At 41.1% G+C, this 14888-nt stretch overlaps 1 protein-coding gene across 1 annotated transcript; it reads left to right on the top strand.

The window, feature by feature from the left end:
- The first annotated feature begins 841 nt into the window (after positions 1-841).
- Positions 842-13452, top strand: slc17a7a (solute carrier family 17 member 7a). The gene is made up of 13 exons (XM_084926302.1): positions 842-985; positions 7494-7746; positions 8527-8645; positions 8847-8961; positions 9051-9138; positions 9350-9436; positions 9638-9780; positions 9877-10026; positions 10207-10339; positions 11048-11158; positions 12530-12657; positions 12782-12851; positions 12935-13452. Exons 1-13 carry the CDS (start codon positions 924-926, stop codon positions 13228-13230), a joined length of 1755 nt encoding a protein of 584 aa, XP_084782428.1. The 5' UTR covers positions 842-923; the 3' UTR covers positions 13231-13452.
- The last annotated feature ends 1436 nt before the right edge of the window (positions 13453-14888 follow it).

Raw genomic sequence — 14888 nt, forward strand, 5'->3', positions numbered from 1 at the left:
GGGTTGTAAATGGACTGGTTCTTATATAGCACTTTTTTTACTCTGAGTACTCAAAGCACTTTACACAACTTGCCTCATTCATACAAGCACTTTTGTTTAGGTTTTTAATAAGACCAATACACAAATATTTTGCACGCCTTCTTAGTAACATTTTTTTGCCCTTTAACCTTGAAATGTTAAATATTATATTAAAATTTACAAATCTATCTATACTTCATATATGAACATATATGCAACACAAAAGCACTTAATTGTGGCTCGATCAGTGTTATAAACTGAGTTCATGGTGAACACGACAATATCCTGAGCATACAGACGAATTAAAAACAGAGAAAGATTAGAAGAGGTATTTCATATGTTAACATGCTAGGTGGCATTTCTCCTGGACATGGATTCAGCCTTGTCCTAATCAAGGGGTCTTGAGCTTGAGGCTCCATTTTCAGTGTCTCCCTGTGGCGGTGACAAACACCCCAGATGAACATGAATTCAGATTTTCATAGATTTTGGGACAAGGAACTTAATCCACGTGTGAGAAACCTGCTGAAAGAGTACTAAAGTATCAGCCCTGCTACTTTTTTTTTTTACACCACACACACAAAACTGAGAAGACATCATATTCCACCATTTTATTTATTCATGTTTTCCTGCACTATCGCTAAGGGCAACAGTGAGTATATCTACTGTTTGGAATAAGCATAAACGAAATCTTACCCAACTCGAGAGTCCATCGACCAGAGGCTTTCGATCCCTTTACAAGGAAGCCCGGAGCCTGAAAGGCCTACACCTGTCGGAGCGGAGGGGGCAGTGCAGTGAAGGAGGGATTTGTGCTCGATAGAGAGAGAGAGAGAGAGAGACGCGCGCTCGGGCAGGACAGGAGGGCGCGCGGGACATCAGCACACCGGCCGGGTCAAGGAGCTGCAAAGATGGAGATCCGACCAGACAGGTTTAAGGCGGTCGCGGGCAAAACTTTGGGGAAAATTCACAGGTACACTGATATTTGAAATGTTCTCAACTCACCCCGGATTTGTGCGCGTTTTTACGCCTTTTTTTCTTGCAACACAGATCAGTGCTGTTGGTGGCGGTGCTGTTGGTGCATCCGTCATCTCTCTCTCCTCCAAGCAGTAATTTTTAACACTAAAAAAGTTGGTTCTTTATTTATTTTAATAGTAGAGGAATGTGTTGGGTTTAACCCTTCACAAAAATAGCGACAGAAGTCCGCGTTTGCGCAGTAGGGAGTTTTGATTGTCACAAGTGAGAGGAGAAGTGTTTTATAATGGATGAAATCCATAATATTTGGAATAATTTGGTTTATTAGGAGAAAAAAACATGACACACTGTCGTCGCTGTAACAGAAGCCCATAACGGGTACTCCATAGTGTTACAGAAGTTATCAGTGAGAGAAAAAGAGTGTTTGTTCTTTCTTTCTTTGTGGTTTGATGCTTTATTGCATTTATGCTTTTTTTTTATTGTTTGCGCTTTTGTTCGATGTTGTGAGATTCGATCCGGCTCAAAGTGGTGTTGGAGAGAAGAAGAAAGTCTGGTTACATAATGTTTCCGTGCGTTATTGGCACGACCAGGCTGAATGAAAGCGCTGGCCAGATAAAACCGGAAAGTTTAAATCTTTAGTTTCCCGGTATAAATTACATTTCTTGCGCTCCAAATTGTTTTTGCCGTATGTTTTTTTTCCTTTTAAATAATGTGACTTAAAAATGATTTGCAGTTTTTTGTTTGTTTGATCGTCTTAAAGCGAAAGAAGGATTTCATTTTAATTGTTATGAAAACGTGTTTTGGATTATACTAAATGAATGAAATGAATAGAAACGACTGAAATACGGTGTGAATTTCTAAAGTTTTTTAATATTTCAGGCTGAGTTTTGAGTTTTGAGTGACAGGCATATAAACTGTTATTTTAATAATCACCTGCGTGATAAAACACACAAAACCTTGTGGACACGTTTCCTTGAAACTGTGTTTTTCCCCATCTATGTTTTTTCCTACCTGACAATACAAACCAAATGATTATTGGTTGTTGCCATCAATTAAGAAAATTATATGTAGGTTAATTGAGACTGAAAATAATTGTTAGTTGCACCAATAAATAAGAAAGGTCGATATAAAAAAGACAACTATGTCACTGCTGCAGCCTGTATGGTACATAGTTTATGTCTTTGGAGGTGCATGCAGGTACTTATTTTAAAAAAAGAAAAGAAAGCTTCATAATCCTCTCTGATTATGAACATTTCAAAGTGCTGCATATGTGTAAATAAAGTACACATGAGTGTGAAAGTTGCTACACAGATTGATGTACTGACAATATTTCAGTTTAAAAATAAATAAATAAAAAAAGGCAGATTAAAGACAATCATAGAACCTCATGCAATAACCATTGCTTTAAGCTTTGGCTCTCCCAGGATTTGAGGTAGCAACCAAACGTATAAATCCTGTCCTGAAATAGCCTGTTTTTGCAGTCCAGCTGTTGAGCCATGCAAATCCCTAAACTCTCCCCTCCCACTCATTCCATCCCATACAAGCCATGTCACTTCCTCCAGCCACTGCCTCCTCCTCCTTCCTCCACCTTCTTCCTCATCCTCCATCCATTGAGACACCAGCAGCTTTCAGCCTACTGGGGTCTCTTAAATCAACACACACATGCCTGTCTCGTTTCTCTCTTACTGTTCCACACATGCGCATCACCGCCACAGCTGATTCCATGAGAGATGTGATGTGTTGGATTGGATTCAGGTTGACTTTAGTGGGCGTTTCCTCAGCTTAGCGTGACCTCGTGGTTTTATGCGGTTGCATGTGTCAAGTGCAGCCAAAGAATAAGAGAGCAGTGTGTTATGGTTTTGTGTATGCGTGTGTGTATATAAAGCTGTATATGTGTGAATGAGTGGTGAAACTTGGGCATCCCTGCACTGTGTAAGCAGACGAGTGTGTCTGCGTGCAATCTCACCACCTCACAGACAAAACCGTGATCCCTCCTGATGAAAGCAGCCAGGAGTTCATCTATTATTTAAACATTTTCTCCATCAGAATGCATCTCCTGTTTCTATATTAAACTCCACTAGGTAAGCACAAACTTCAGCGCTGTAAGGTCACTCCACATCTCTGCTTACATTATTTGCTCTTTTATAACGTTTCCAGATGGATCCCCCAAATCTGGCTATTCTCACAGCTCTGCATGAAATATAATCACACAACTGCTTCTTGGTTTTAATTTGGGTTGTGTGCAAAAGTTACTAATAGTACCCCAAAGACGCTATCATAAAAATGCCTCGCTTCGATTTATTAAAAGACTTTTAAATGCATCTGCAGGATTGCTTGGCTACACAATGAGAGGCTGTGCTGTACTACATGTGAGACAATACAGAATATGACAGGTAATCCATTTTTAATCCATCTTACTTGCAGTGGAGTGCATTTTTCAGCTACTACTGTTCAGTGTCATTGCAGAAGAGCTCTGAATAAAATTTTCAAATAACGGTGAAGCGAAAAGATAATTATTTGATATGTTTGCTTGTGGTGAAGCACAGGGAGGAAAGCATGCCATCATTTAATCCCAGCATTTAGCATTAGTTTTTGTATCATATGTAGGATGTCTTTGTCATGGATTTCCTGTTAGTCTTGATAAAGCTATGTCTAAGGAAAAAAGCAGGTTCAAGCTTGAACACAAAAGGCAAAATCTTACAAGACACCAAGTCCACATTTGAGACACTTCTGTGTTTCCTATTCTTATCTTTTATCCGTTCATCTGTCTCTGTTGTTTTGTGTGGAACATGGGCACAGGTTTGTGAAACAGTCTTCACAGATGACCAGAGATTCATCTACAATAGCTGTGCCACTTTGGAGAGTCAGCTGCAACGACTCAGCATGCCTGGTTTTTGGCAGCGATGCTGTCCATGCTGTCGGTTTCAGCATTTAGTGTCTGCTTCACTTGTTCAGTTTGTGAAGAAATATTTTAATGTAAGCTAATACGTGGTTCGATTATCATATTACGACCCCGTGCAGCTCATTGTTGAAGTGTTGTTCTCTGGTGAATGTAGCGAGAAGTGTTGTGTGTGTGGAGACAGCACTCATACTGCGATTGAGTTATACTGTGTGAGTATTTAGATAATACGTCTATGAAGGTCACACGTGTAACTGTTAAACGTGTGTGTCTGTGTGTGTGTGTGTCAGCAGGAGAGAGAGAGAAAAAAGTGGTGTGACAGGATGGGGAGGAGGGTGTCTCCCTGGGTGACACAGTCCCACCGAGACCCAATCTGTTCACTTCAGGGAGAGCGAGAGGCTCGCAAAGGATGGGAGAGGAGGGGGGCAACAACAAAATCACTATTAAAACTACAAAGTTCTCGGAGAAAAAGTAAAAATCTAATCTTTAAGCTACTTTGCGTGCTCCAAAATGCTGAAATGAGACAAAAAAAAAAGAAGAAAAAGAAAAGAAAAGGAATAAAATCAAGAATCAATTTAAGCTCACAAATATGGAGAAATAATGACCAGGGTGTCTGGTGTTATATAATATTTTTACTCCCTCGCTGTCTCACTCTCAGTCTCGATCATCCTCATATGAGAGGATTACACCGAATACTCTGTGAATTGGTGATTTTAATACAGAGTCTAATAAAGGCCCCGAGTCACCTGAGAGTCGCTGTGATTTTATCAAAGCTGACAGAATATTACAGAATCAAAGAGTGTTTGCAAACACTCACAGTTTAGCAACAACTGTGTTTTATTTTTTTATTGTTTTAAGGAGTTTCATATAACATACTTTTAATATATAATCAAATTTGTGTAACACCTTACACCAGTTAAACTCAGGAGGTATTGAAGTCTTCACGCTGGGGTTAAACAGGTTTTAGGACTTTGCTTCTTTTGTCTAGGTGAAAATCATGAGCTCGGTTTGAAGCGTGTGCCTCCACTGAGCCTGCTACTATTGTAATTATGATATTTCAGAGAGCCCCAGGTCGCAGGACTCCTGCCTGCTCATGCTCGCTTGCTCATTAATTGTTGACAGCTGAGACCAATCAGCTCCATCAGATGAGTGGAAGCAAGCAGTATTGTGAACCAGTGTCTCTTCTTCAACACAGAGCTGGTAAATTTTACCAGTCAGCATGTTAAGAAGTAAGAAGTTTGTGTATAAGAATCTTTTAAGTCTTTGCTTCTAAGCTGGAAATTCCCTCACTTCAGCTTTGTACACGAACACAGGGGGTGAGGCTGCCTTTTAGTGGAAGGATCTGTAATTAACGACCATTTTTTGCTGTGGGGTAGCCTCGTTAGCTCTTAGCATATGGGCAGGTGTCAAGCTGCAATCTGTCTTGAGGTTTAATGAGGATTCTCCTGCAGCCTTCACCAACTATGAGGGAGGAGCTCCACGCAGGGGGACAAGTCAGCACATTTGTTTAGCGGCAGGAGCGTGAACAACTGATTCAACAAATTTATGTGCACAACTTTGCTTCTGTCGTGCATCGCCCTTTTCAATGCTTCCAGGATTTAGTTGCAGTTTTTTAATTTCTTGTATTTGATCCACTGGGAAACACACTGCAAATCACGTCCTTAGGTCAGGACGCTTTGTGTGAAAGATCAGCAATGAACACATGATGGTCCCATTTCCAAGTCAGTCAGATGGGCCATTCTATAAAAATGTAGACCATTAACTAACAGGTGAGGCACAACCTGAAATTTTGCAGCTTGACGCAAAAGCTGAAAAAGGCTTTCTGAGTTACAGAAGGACTAAAAAACATGACCAGCATGAACTCAACAGCATGCCGTGATAGAGGGAGAAACGTGCTGAATCGTGCCCAGCAGAGTCCGTCTGTCCATCCATATTCATTTCCGGAAGTAAATCATTTTTGTAATCCTAATCTTAGTGTAGTGACAGATTAAGAGGGAGGGAGGGAGATGGGATGCAGCCTCTCTAATCTCTCACAAATTCCAAAAATGTTGCTTTCCATTGTGTTTTCTGTTATCTACTGAAGAGTAGAATATTTCTTTATGTAGGCAGTTTTAATTATACTCGTAATTGCACTGACCTGTCTTCTTGTCTTGCATTTTAGTTCGTTTTTGACAGATTGCATGGATGCATATCGAGATTATACAGAGTGTGCTGTGTGCAAAAGGGGGAGGGAGTGGAATTCACACGCATAACTAAAAGAAATATAATGACAGCGGTGGATGACGATAGACGGATAAATGGTGGCAGATTGTGGTGTAAAAGCTGGAGTAAATAATTTATCTAAAAAAAAAAAAGGTCAATAATTAATCAGCATCAGAGGCTGACTTGTCTTGACTTTGCACACTTGCTTTCTAACCTTGTTTAAGCCCCGAACACCAATGAAACGCTTTCTTTAAAACACAACCATCGTCACCTCGCCAGCCTGACCCCCGTGTTGATTGTGCTTTTTTCTGTGCACAATTCTCCAGCTCACTGGCTAACTGGATCACCTCAATGGAAAGTGGATGGCTGACACATGATTCGCTCTGCTGCGAACTCAAATTTAACAGACAGTGAACACTGATATATACATTCACTGAAAAAATGGTGACACTTTGTCTAATGTATATCTGTAGGTGTTGTTTACTTAAATCTGATGGAAGTGTGTGTGTTTTTGTTGTGAGTATGGAGGTTGTAATACACAGATGGCTGCTCTCTGACTTCTCTGTATGACTTCTGTCTGGGGGGGATGCTCGACATGTTGTTTTACAAAAATGGTCACACAAACTGAACAATAGCCTGGAAAACAAGCAGATCACCTCACATAGGCTAAAACAAGCAAACACATTTTAGACACTTGTGCTTAAATAGGTTTGCTTAAATTTTCATTACACCCCTGTCTTTGCAGCTCGGTAAAGTGTAACTCCTTAAAAGCTGATTTTCTACAAAAGTTCCTTTTTTAGTTTTAAACATAATGCTAATTTGTTAAGCAGGTTTGGCTGAATGATGTCATAAAAATGAAGGCATTTAGTGGTGAGGACACTATCAGAGTGAGAGGACCAGTAGGTTCCTTGGATCCTGAAGCAGAGACGACGCGGCTGTCGTAGCTCCTCGGCTTGTGACAGCTGCTTCCACACACTGGGACGCGCTGAGTCAGGCGTGACCCCGGTGTGGAGCATGATGTCAGCCTGGAGGAGTGCGTTTGTAGGAGGAAAAAGAGAGAGAGAGAGAGAGAGAGTGCAAAATCTTTGCAGTTTAAAACATGCATGAAGAAAAGATGCAAACTCTTTGTCACAGGCTCAAAATAATCTGGTAACTCCAGGTGATGTCAGCATGGAAGCTGCAGACTGAACCTTTCATATCTCCTTTCTAAAGGAAGCTCACACTTTTGTGTTCCTGCTTTTTCTTGCAGTTTTACTTTGATTTGTTAGATCAGATCATCTGTGAGGCTAGGTGTAAAGATCACCGTGGCATCGATTTCATTGCAGCACATTATAATACACAGAATTTTGTCTTTTGTTCACTTTTACCCCAAAAGCCTAACACATATTCTGCTGTCTCCCATCAGGCTGATTGAGAAACGGCAGCCCAATGGAGAAACTATTGAGCTGTCGGCGGAGGGTCGTCCTGAGCTGGTGGAGGAGAAAGAGCTGCCTGTGGTGGACTGCACCTGCTTCGGCCTGCCCCGGCGGTACATCATCGCCATCCTGTCTGGCCTGGGCTTCTGCATCTCCTTTGGCATCAGGTGCAACCTAGGTGTGGCCATTGTAAGCATGGTCAATGATCATACTGTCTACAAAGGCAACAAGGAAGTACTTGTGGTGAGTAGCAGAAGAGAAATGAAAACTTCTGTGCCTTTATTGACCTACTTTATGAATTTGATATTAAGCCACATCTGCAATAATTGTGTTGGAACACAGGTAACATGCAGTATTTTCACAGTACCAATCAAAGTTACTGTCTCATGTCTTTTTCTGTGGGATCACTTTAAATCTTCATTGGAATATATCTAATGGTTTATATTAATCACAGTATGCAGTGTGTTGTGGTGATACTATCCCTTTTACAATGTAGTTGGTTGCAGAAGAATAAAATGTTGTAATTATGTAACTTTTTAAATGACTTGATAAGTCATAATAAGTAGTGTCATGTATTAGAGTATTAGACTATTCTAGGACATGCTTTAAACTGGGGAGTAAAGCTGAAAAGTTCTATAAAGGCGTTTTGATGTTGGCATCATCTTAACTGCTGATAAACAAACTTTACTTTGTGTAGTGATATCAAATTTTCTAAAGTCCTGCAGTCTAGGCCAGCTCTGTGCCAGCTTGCCTTGGCTGTGGTTCAGGAGTTAAAACAGTTCATCTACCAATCGAAATGTTGTTAGTCGATTCCCCAGCTACTCAGGTCTGCACGTCGAAGTATCCTTTAGCAAGATACTGAACCATTGGTTCTATTTAATGTATTTAGCAGGGACATCCAACTCGTGGGCTTTGTGGTTGGGGATGATGAACCAGAGTTCCTGCCCTTGACCTTAAGTTTTCAAGGTATTCTCCTCTGTTGTGAAGTGAGCTAAAGTCATATAATTTTTTTCTTCTCTCCAGGCTGCACAGTTCACCTGGGATCCAGAGACAGTGGGGATGATTCACGGCTCCTTCTTCTGGGGCTACATCGTCACACAAATCCCGGGTGGCTTTATATGTCAAAAATTTGCAGCAAACAGGTTAATATCTCCACATTTATGGTGTCAGATCTGGTCGAATTTGCATACATGCTAGGTGTGTAAAAAAGAATAATTTGAATCAGAACAGTAAGAGGCAAAGCAGCTGACCCAGCATTCATAGAAAATGCCAGTCCTGTGTTACTATGTATTGGGGTTTTTTCATGTTCTGATGCCAGTGTTACTGTCCTTTGTGTTTTTAAGAGTGTTCGGCTTTGCCATCGTGGCCACATCGACGCTCAACATGCTGATTCCATCTGCCGCTCGCTGCCATTACAGCTGCGTCATACTTGTCAGGATATGCCAGGGCCTTGTAGAGGTAAATATGAGTTTTTGTCCACATCTGGACTCTGTGTAGGACTATTCCCACATGCACAGGTGTTTCCCTGACCGTATTCTATCCTTTAGGGCGTATCATACCCAGCCTGTCATGGGATCTGGGCCAAGTGGGCACCTCCTCTTGAGCGAAGTCGATTAGCCACGACAGCTTTTTGTGGTAATGTCAGCTTCCTGTCACCTCACAGATCAGTATCTACAATGTCTGCACAGGTTCTTTGGGTTTGAAGACACGTTTGTGATGAAACTGCTAGAAGTTCATCCAACGTTTAAGAGTTTAAAAAGACTATGATGCATCTAAAACATGTTGAGTGCAAGAAAGAAAGATATAAACAGGGTTTGTGCCTTCTTTGTGTGTGTTGTCTTAACAGGATCCTATGCTGGGGCAGTGGTGGCCATGCCTTTAGCTGGGATACTGGTGCAATACACTGGGTGGCCTTCTGTATTTTATGTCTATGGTTAGTACCCTCATCCACAAATATGTGTTATGTTACTTTTATTACTATCTTTCTCACCAAGACTGCTCATGCAAATTTCCCTAAATGTCCACTATTTGATTCTCTTTAAATTTCCACAACTCCTTTTCATTCTCGTTCTCTCTTAAATGTTCTCTCTGTCTCCTATGTCTGTGTCTTTCTTTCTCTGTCTCCCTCTCCCAGGCAGCTTTGGGATATTCTGGTATTTGTTTTGGATTCTGGTGTCATACGAGAGTCCTGCAGCCCATCCCACCATCTCACCAGAGGAGAGGAAATACATTGAAGATGCGATCGGAGAGTCTGCATCATTTCTCAATCCCCTTCAAGTATGTGTATTTAGACCCATGCACTTGGCTGAGTCTGCAGTTCTTAATTGGTGGAGTTGGTGCATATCATTAATATCTTGTTACTTTTTGTGGTAGAAATTTAAAACCCCGTGGAGACACTTCTTCACCTCCATGCCAGTCTATGCCATTATTGTGGCCAACTTCTGCAGGAGCTGGACCTTCTACCTGCTGCTCATCAGCCAGCCGGCCTACTTTGAAGAAGTCTTTGGCTTTGAGATCAGCAAGGTGAGTTAGCATGGCATCCAAGCTGTAGGGTCAAAGCAAGTAAAACTGTAATTTTCCCACTTGGTCAGGACAAATTTGAACATCTCATCATCCTCCCTTCATTTTCCCCCCAAAACCACTATTTTTGCCTTTTTCACGCACATGTACACACTGTCTGCCTCTCCTATACATGACTTTCAGGTGGGCATAGTGTCAGCTTTGCCCCATCTGGTGATGACAATCATCGTGCCTATTGGGGGCCAGTTGGCTGACTACTTGAGAACCCACAACCTGATGTCCACCACCAACGTCAGGAAGCTCATGAACTGTGGAGGTGAGGCTATCAAACATAAGAGCATGGCTTATGGTTTATGAGCAGAAACTAAATAACTCTATACAGCTCTGGTGAACCTTCTTAGTTGGCCAACAGAGCCTATTAAATGGGTATGAGGGTACCATAATTCTCTGACTCTACAATTGTCATCTGACACTCCTCCCAGAGCACCGAGGTCTACGAACCAACTGCTCTTAAATATCTTTAGACCATGGCTCAGAAAACTGACAAATTATTATTTCACTAAAACTTCATCCTATTATCAGCTGGAAATTATAATAGCATTTCATTTTTGCTGCAGAAATGGCTGCAAAAAGTTAAACAATTCTTTCAGTACTTTCTGACACATCACAGTGATTAAAGCTAAATTAGAAGCATTGCAAAAATAAATAAATAAATGTGTAAAGATGAACTTATTAATGATGCTGTAGTTCTCCTAAAATTAAACATATGAAACTATGCTGTCAGTTGTGGGGCATTTTGCAGCTTGCAGTTAGAATATTTAAAGTGCAGTAGCTGCCAGCATTAGAAGCAAATTAATATTTCAGCACAACTTAAAGGTCAAATCAGCGTGTGCATAAACACGTGTACAGCTTCAAACACTGAAAATTACGGCATATCGGCACTGCCTTGACCGTTACAACAGGGTTTGTTATTAGTGTTCGTAATTCCTTTGTGTTGATGTGGATTTCTTTGGAATTTCCACAGGTTTTGGGATGGAAGCCACCCTCCTGCTGGTGGTGGGCTACTCTCACACAAAGGGTATTGCCATCTCCTTCTTGGTCCTGGCGGTGGGATTCAGTGGATTTGCTATCTCAGGTAATCTATGTTCTAAACATGTAAGGTGAAAACCTGACTTGTCGTGTTACTGTTGCTACATGAAGGTGATAGTAAGGTTTAATGAGAGACAATGGAATTTTAAGTATTGCTTTAAATGTGAGCAGGGCAGTGGTAAATCAAATGTTTTGGATAGTTATAAGTGAGGAGGAGACTGGAAAGCAGGGACAAAGAGAACAGGGCAGACACACTGCAACGGACCAAGGGTCAGAATCGAACCCAGTCCTCGTGGGGTGTGATAACCTGCTCAACCACTGAGCTAAACTGGTTCCCGTTAAAGTTTTAACTTAAAAGTATGAAAATGACACATTTTCTAGATTCTGTTGACATGTGTTGCCCTACTTACATTTTCCCAAATGTTTCCAACAATATTTAAAAACAAAGAAATCTGCACAATGGTTTATTTAATTTTGTTGTGTGTCATCTCCCCTTTAGTCATCCCAGCCATTGTTTTATAGTCACAGCACCTGGGAACTTTGCAGTCATAGAGTCAACCACAAGCTCCTCTGTTTAACAAAGTATACAGAGTGAAATTTGGGACCATCTGTTTGATAGATGAAGCTTGGCTAAAATTGTGTCATGCAACAGGACAATGAACAGAAAATCTGCAACAGAATGGCTGAAAAATAAAGAAAGAAATGATCTTGAATGGTTCAGTCAAAGTCCACGCCTCAACCTAAAAGCATTGCTGTGGTGAGATATTAGGAGAGGTGTGTATGAATCAGTTGATGCGAATCACAATTAACTTTGTAAAGTTATAAAGAACAGTGGGCCAAAATTCCTCCACATTGATGTGAGAGACTGATGAAGTCATAAGAAAATTGTTATTTCAGGTTATTGCTTCTGAAGGTTTTCACAGTATTATAAAATCCTGTTAAAAATGTTCCAATTTACATGACTTTTAATTTACATGAATTTGCCATATTAGTTAGCTAGGTTAAGTTTGTTTAATGGTAAATTTACCAATCAAAATTAATGAGTTTTGACAGTTTGATTACAATAAAGCTACATAATGAGAATAAAACTTGACATTGATAGGACTTTAAAATATGACCTAATTTGCAAACATGAGTCTGTCAGTCAGCTGTAGTGTTTTCATTGGCAGCATAGACTGTATATCAAAGATGGACTTAGCTGCCATGGCATCCCCAGTTGGTTTGTGGATGACAAGCTGTGCCCGCTACTCCCTGGAAATGGCTTTATATTTCACACACAGACAGATATTAGATCATTATCTTATAAAACTGTTTGAAGTGAACGTCATTAAGACGAAAATGTGTTTTAAAAAAATTATATCATTTTTTCTATCCCCTAAGTGTAAAAATCATTCTGTGTTGTTGCTCTTTCACTCAGGGTTTAATGTCAATCACTTGGATATCGCGCCTCGATATGCCAGCATACTGATGGGCATTTCAAACGGAGTGGGAACATTATCTGGAATGGTGTGTCCTCTCATAGTTGGTGCCATGACCAAACACAAGGTGACTCATTCACGTGTATCAACAAAGCTGAGCATAAAGCTCAAGATACTTAATGAGTAAAGACACACCAAGGAGACTTGTTCTTGCTCTTTCTTGTGCTAAAATACCTTTTGAATCATTTCAGACGCGTGAGGAGTGGCAGTACGTCTTCCTTATAGCCTCACTTGTTCATTATGGAGGAGTGGTTTTCTATGGTAGGACTTTGGCTCTACAGTGTTTTGCAACGCATCTCTAAAATATCGCAGTTTCAATGCTGATCTGTTTTTTTCTTCACTAGGACTCTTTGCATCAGGAGAAAAGCAGCCTTGGGCAGACATAGAGGACACAAGTGAGGAGAAGTGCGGTATAATCGACGAGGATGAACTGGCCAATGAAACAGAAGAGATGTACCGTGGAGGGGGGCAGTACGGAGCCATAAGCCAATCAGGGGCTGGTTTCAACGGTGGAGGAGGAGGAGGAGGTGGAGCAGGGTCAGGATGGGTGACAGACTGGGATAAGTCTGAGGAGTATGTGCAGCCGCCCGGATATAACTCCTACATGTACGGGGGAGAAGTAGAGAAGGAGCTCACATAGAAGACTGACGTGACACAAGTTTTAAAAAATAATAATAACAAGATAAAAAAAATGAAAGAGGAAGGGTGTTTCTGGAGAACGACTGCAAGAGAGTCACTGAACAGACCAGCTGTGTGCTTCTTAAAATTTACAACAGCACATATCAAAAGAGTGGATCAGATTCATTCCACTGTAGGCATGTGTGTTTGTGTGTGTGTGTGTGTGAGAGAGAGAGACAGTGTGCATGCAGAGTGCTAAATATACACAAAAAAACCTGATTTCATTTTCATCAGAACTCATCTTACATCCTGATCCTGATGCTCATTGTGATTGGTCAGGAGTTCTGTATCCGCAACTAGGAGATCCTGTGTGTGTGTGTGTGTGTGTGTGTGTGTGTGTGTGTGTGTGTGAGAGAGAGAGAGAGAGAGACAGAAAGAACGAGAGAGTTGTGGGCTTTTGCCTGTATAGCAACTTGCTGAAGCCACTGGGATTGTGTTGTTTTTAATTTTTTATGTGTGAGTCATGCATTTACTTTTATTTTGCTGGGAAAGCACCTTCAGAGCCTCAGTTTTAAAAACCTCACACTTTTATTCAATGCAGAATTCATCACCAAATCCAAGCTCTCAAAGCTCCCAGATAAACTAAACAGACGCCACCAGCCACGACGCCACTGAGTTTAACTTTCAAACTTCCTAATCAAAGTGAAAAGAAAAAAGGTGCTTAGGTGTTGTAAAGTCGTACGTAGATGAGTGTAAAGCTGTAAAACTTCCCTTCACCTGTGTGCTTGAGTTTGCTGCCTACAGTTTCTCACTGCATCTCATGTCCAGCCACGCTTACAGGTCACAGTCGCCAGTAATCATCTGACTATTCTCACTTTCTATTCAGTGTGTATAGTTGTCCCTCAGCTTGGTACATATTTATAACACTCCCAGGCTTCGCAGCACTTTCTGTTTATGCCTTTTCTTGTTTCTCTGGCAGCCTCTCCCTCCATTTTTCCTCCCTGTCTTATCCTTCTCTCAACATCAGTCGTGTTTGTGCGGGTAAATCCAAGCTTTTCAGATCAACTGTGTGTGTCTGTGTGTGTGTGACAGCAAGTGTGCTGTTGTGTTGGGTGCAGGTGCTGAAAAGTTGTGCAGTGAGCATATTTAATGGACACAGTGGTGCAGTACTGTGCCAGCCCTCATATTTTCCCTTTTACACACAAACACACACAGGGGGGCTAATTTCATGCGAGTGCACAGTGAATCGTGCAGACAGAGTTTGATAGGCGAACATTATTAGAGAATGTGTGAAGTTCAGCTTCACTTATATCTTGTAAGAGTAGAGAACCTCAGCTTCCTGCCTGTCAAGCACACTGGCAGCTGGGAAATGGAGTACAGTCACATACGGGCGAGGTAATCTGCAGTAGTACTGGACTTGTGTACACACAGACACACACACACACACAACTCCTGCATCTGTTCGTGCTGACAGACAGTACATCTGTTGGTGGTACTCAGTGAGTCACGTTTGCGAGATAAAACTGCAGTGCTGGACTGTTTAAAAAGGACGTGTTTGATTCACTTGGGGGTTTAGTTTTTAAATGTGTTGCTGTGTCGAATAATTACAAGAAAAAAAGTGCAAAAGGTCAATTGCCATTTTTTGAGTGAAAAGTCTTAAAGACGTGAATGATGATAACT

Source organism: Perissodus microlepis, chromosome 4, assembly GCF_051167445.1.
Source record: "Perissodus microlepis isolate ML-2025 ecotype Zambia chromosome 4, ASM5116744v1, whole genome shotgun sequence".
Lineage (NCBI taxonomy): Eukaryota > Metazoa > Chordata > Actinopteri > Cichliformes > Cichlidae > Perissodus > Perissodus microlepis.

What these genes read in the sequence shown, in the direction of transcription:
- slc17a7a (XM_084926302.1), top strand. Translation starts at nt 924, where the DNA reads ATGGAGATCCGACCAGACAGGTTTAAGGCGGTCGCGGGCAAAACTTTG. An exon ending in GTGCCATGACCAAACACAAG is followed by an intron (nt 12,658 to 12,781) that starts GTGACTCATTCA and finishes GAATCATTTCAG; the next exon opens with ACGCGTGAGGAGTGGCAGTA. An exon ending in TGGAGGAGTGGTTTTCTATG is followed by an intron (nt 12,852 to 12,934) that starts GTAGGACTTTGG and finishes TTTCTTCACTAG; the next exon opens with GACTCTTTGCATCAGGAGAA.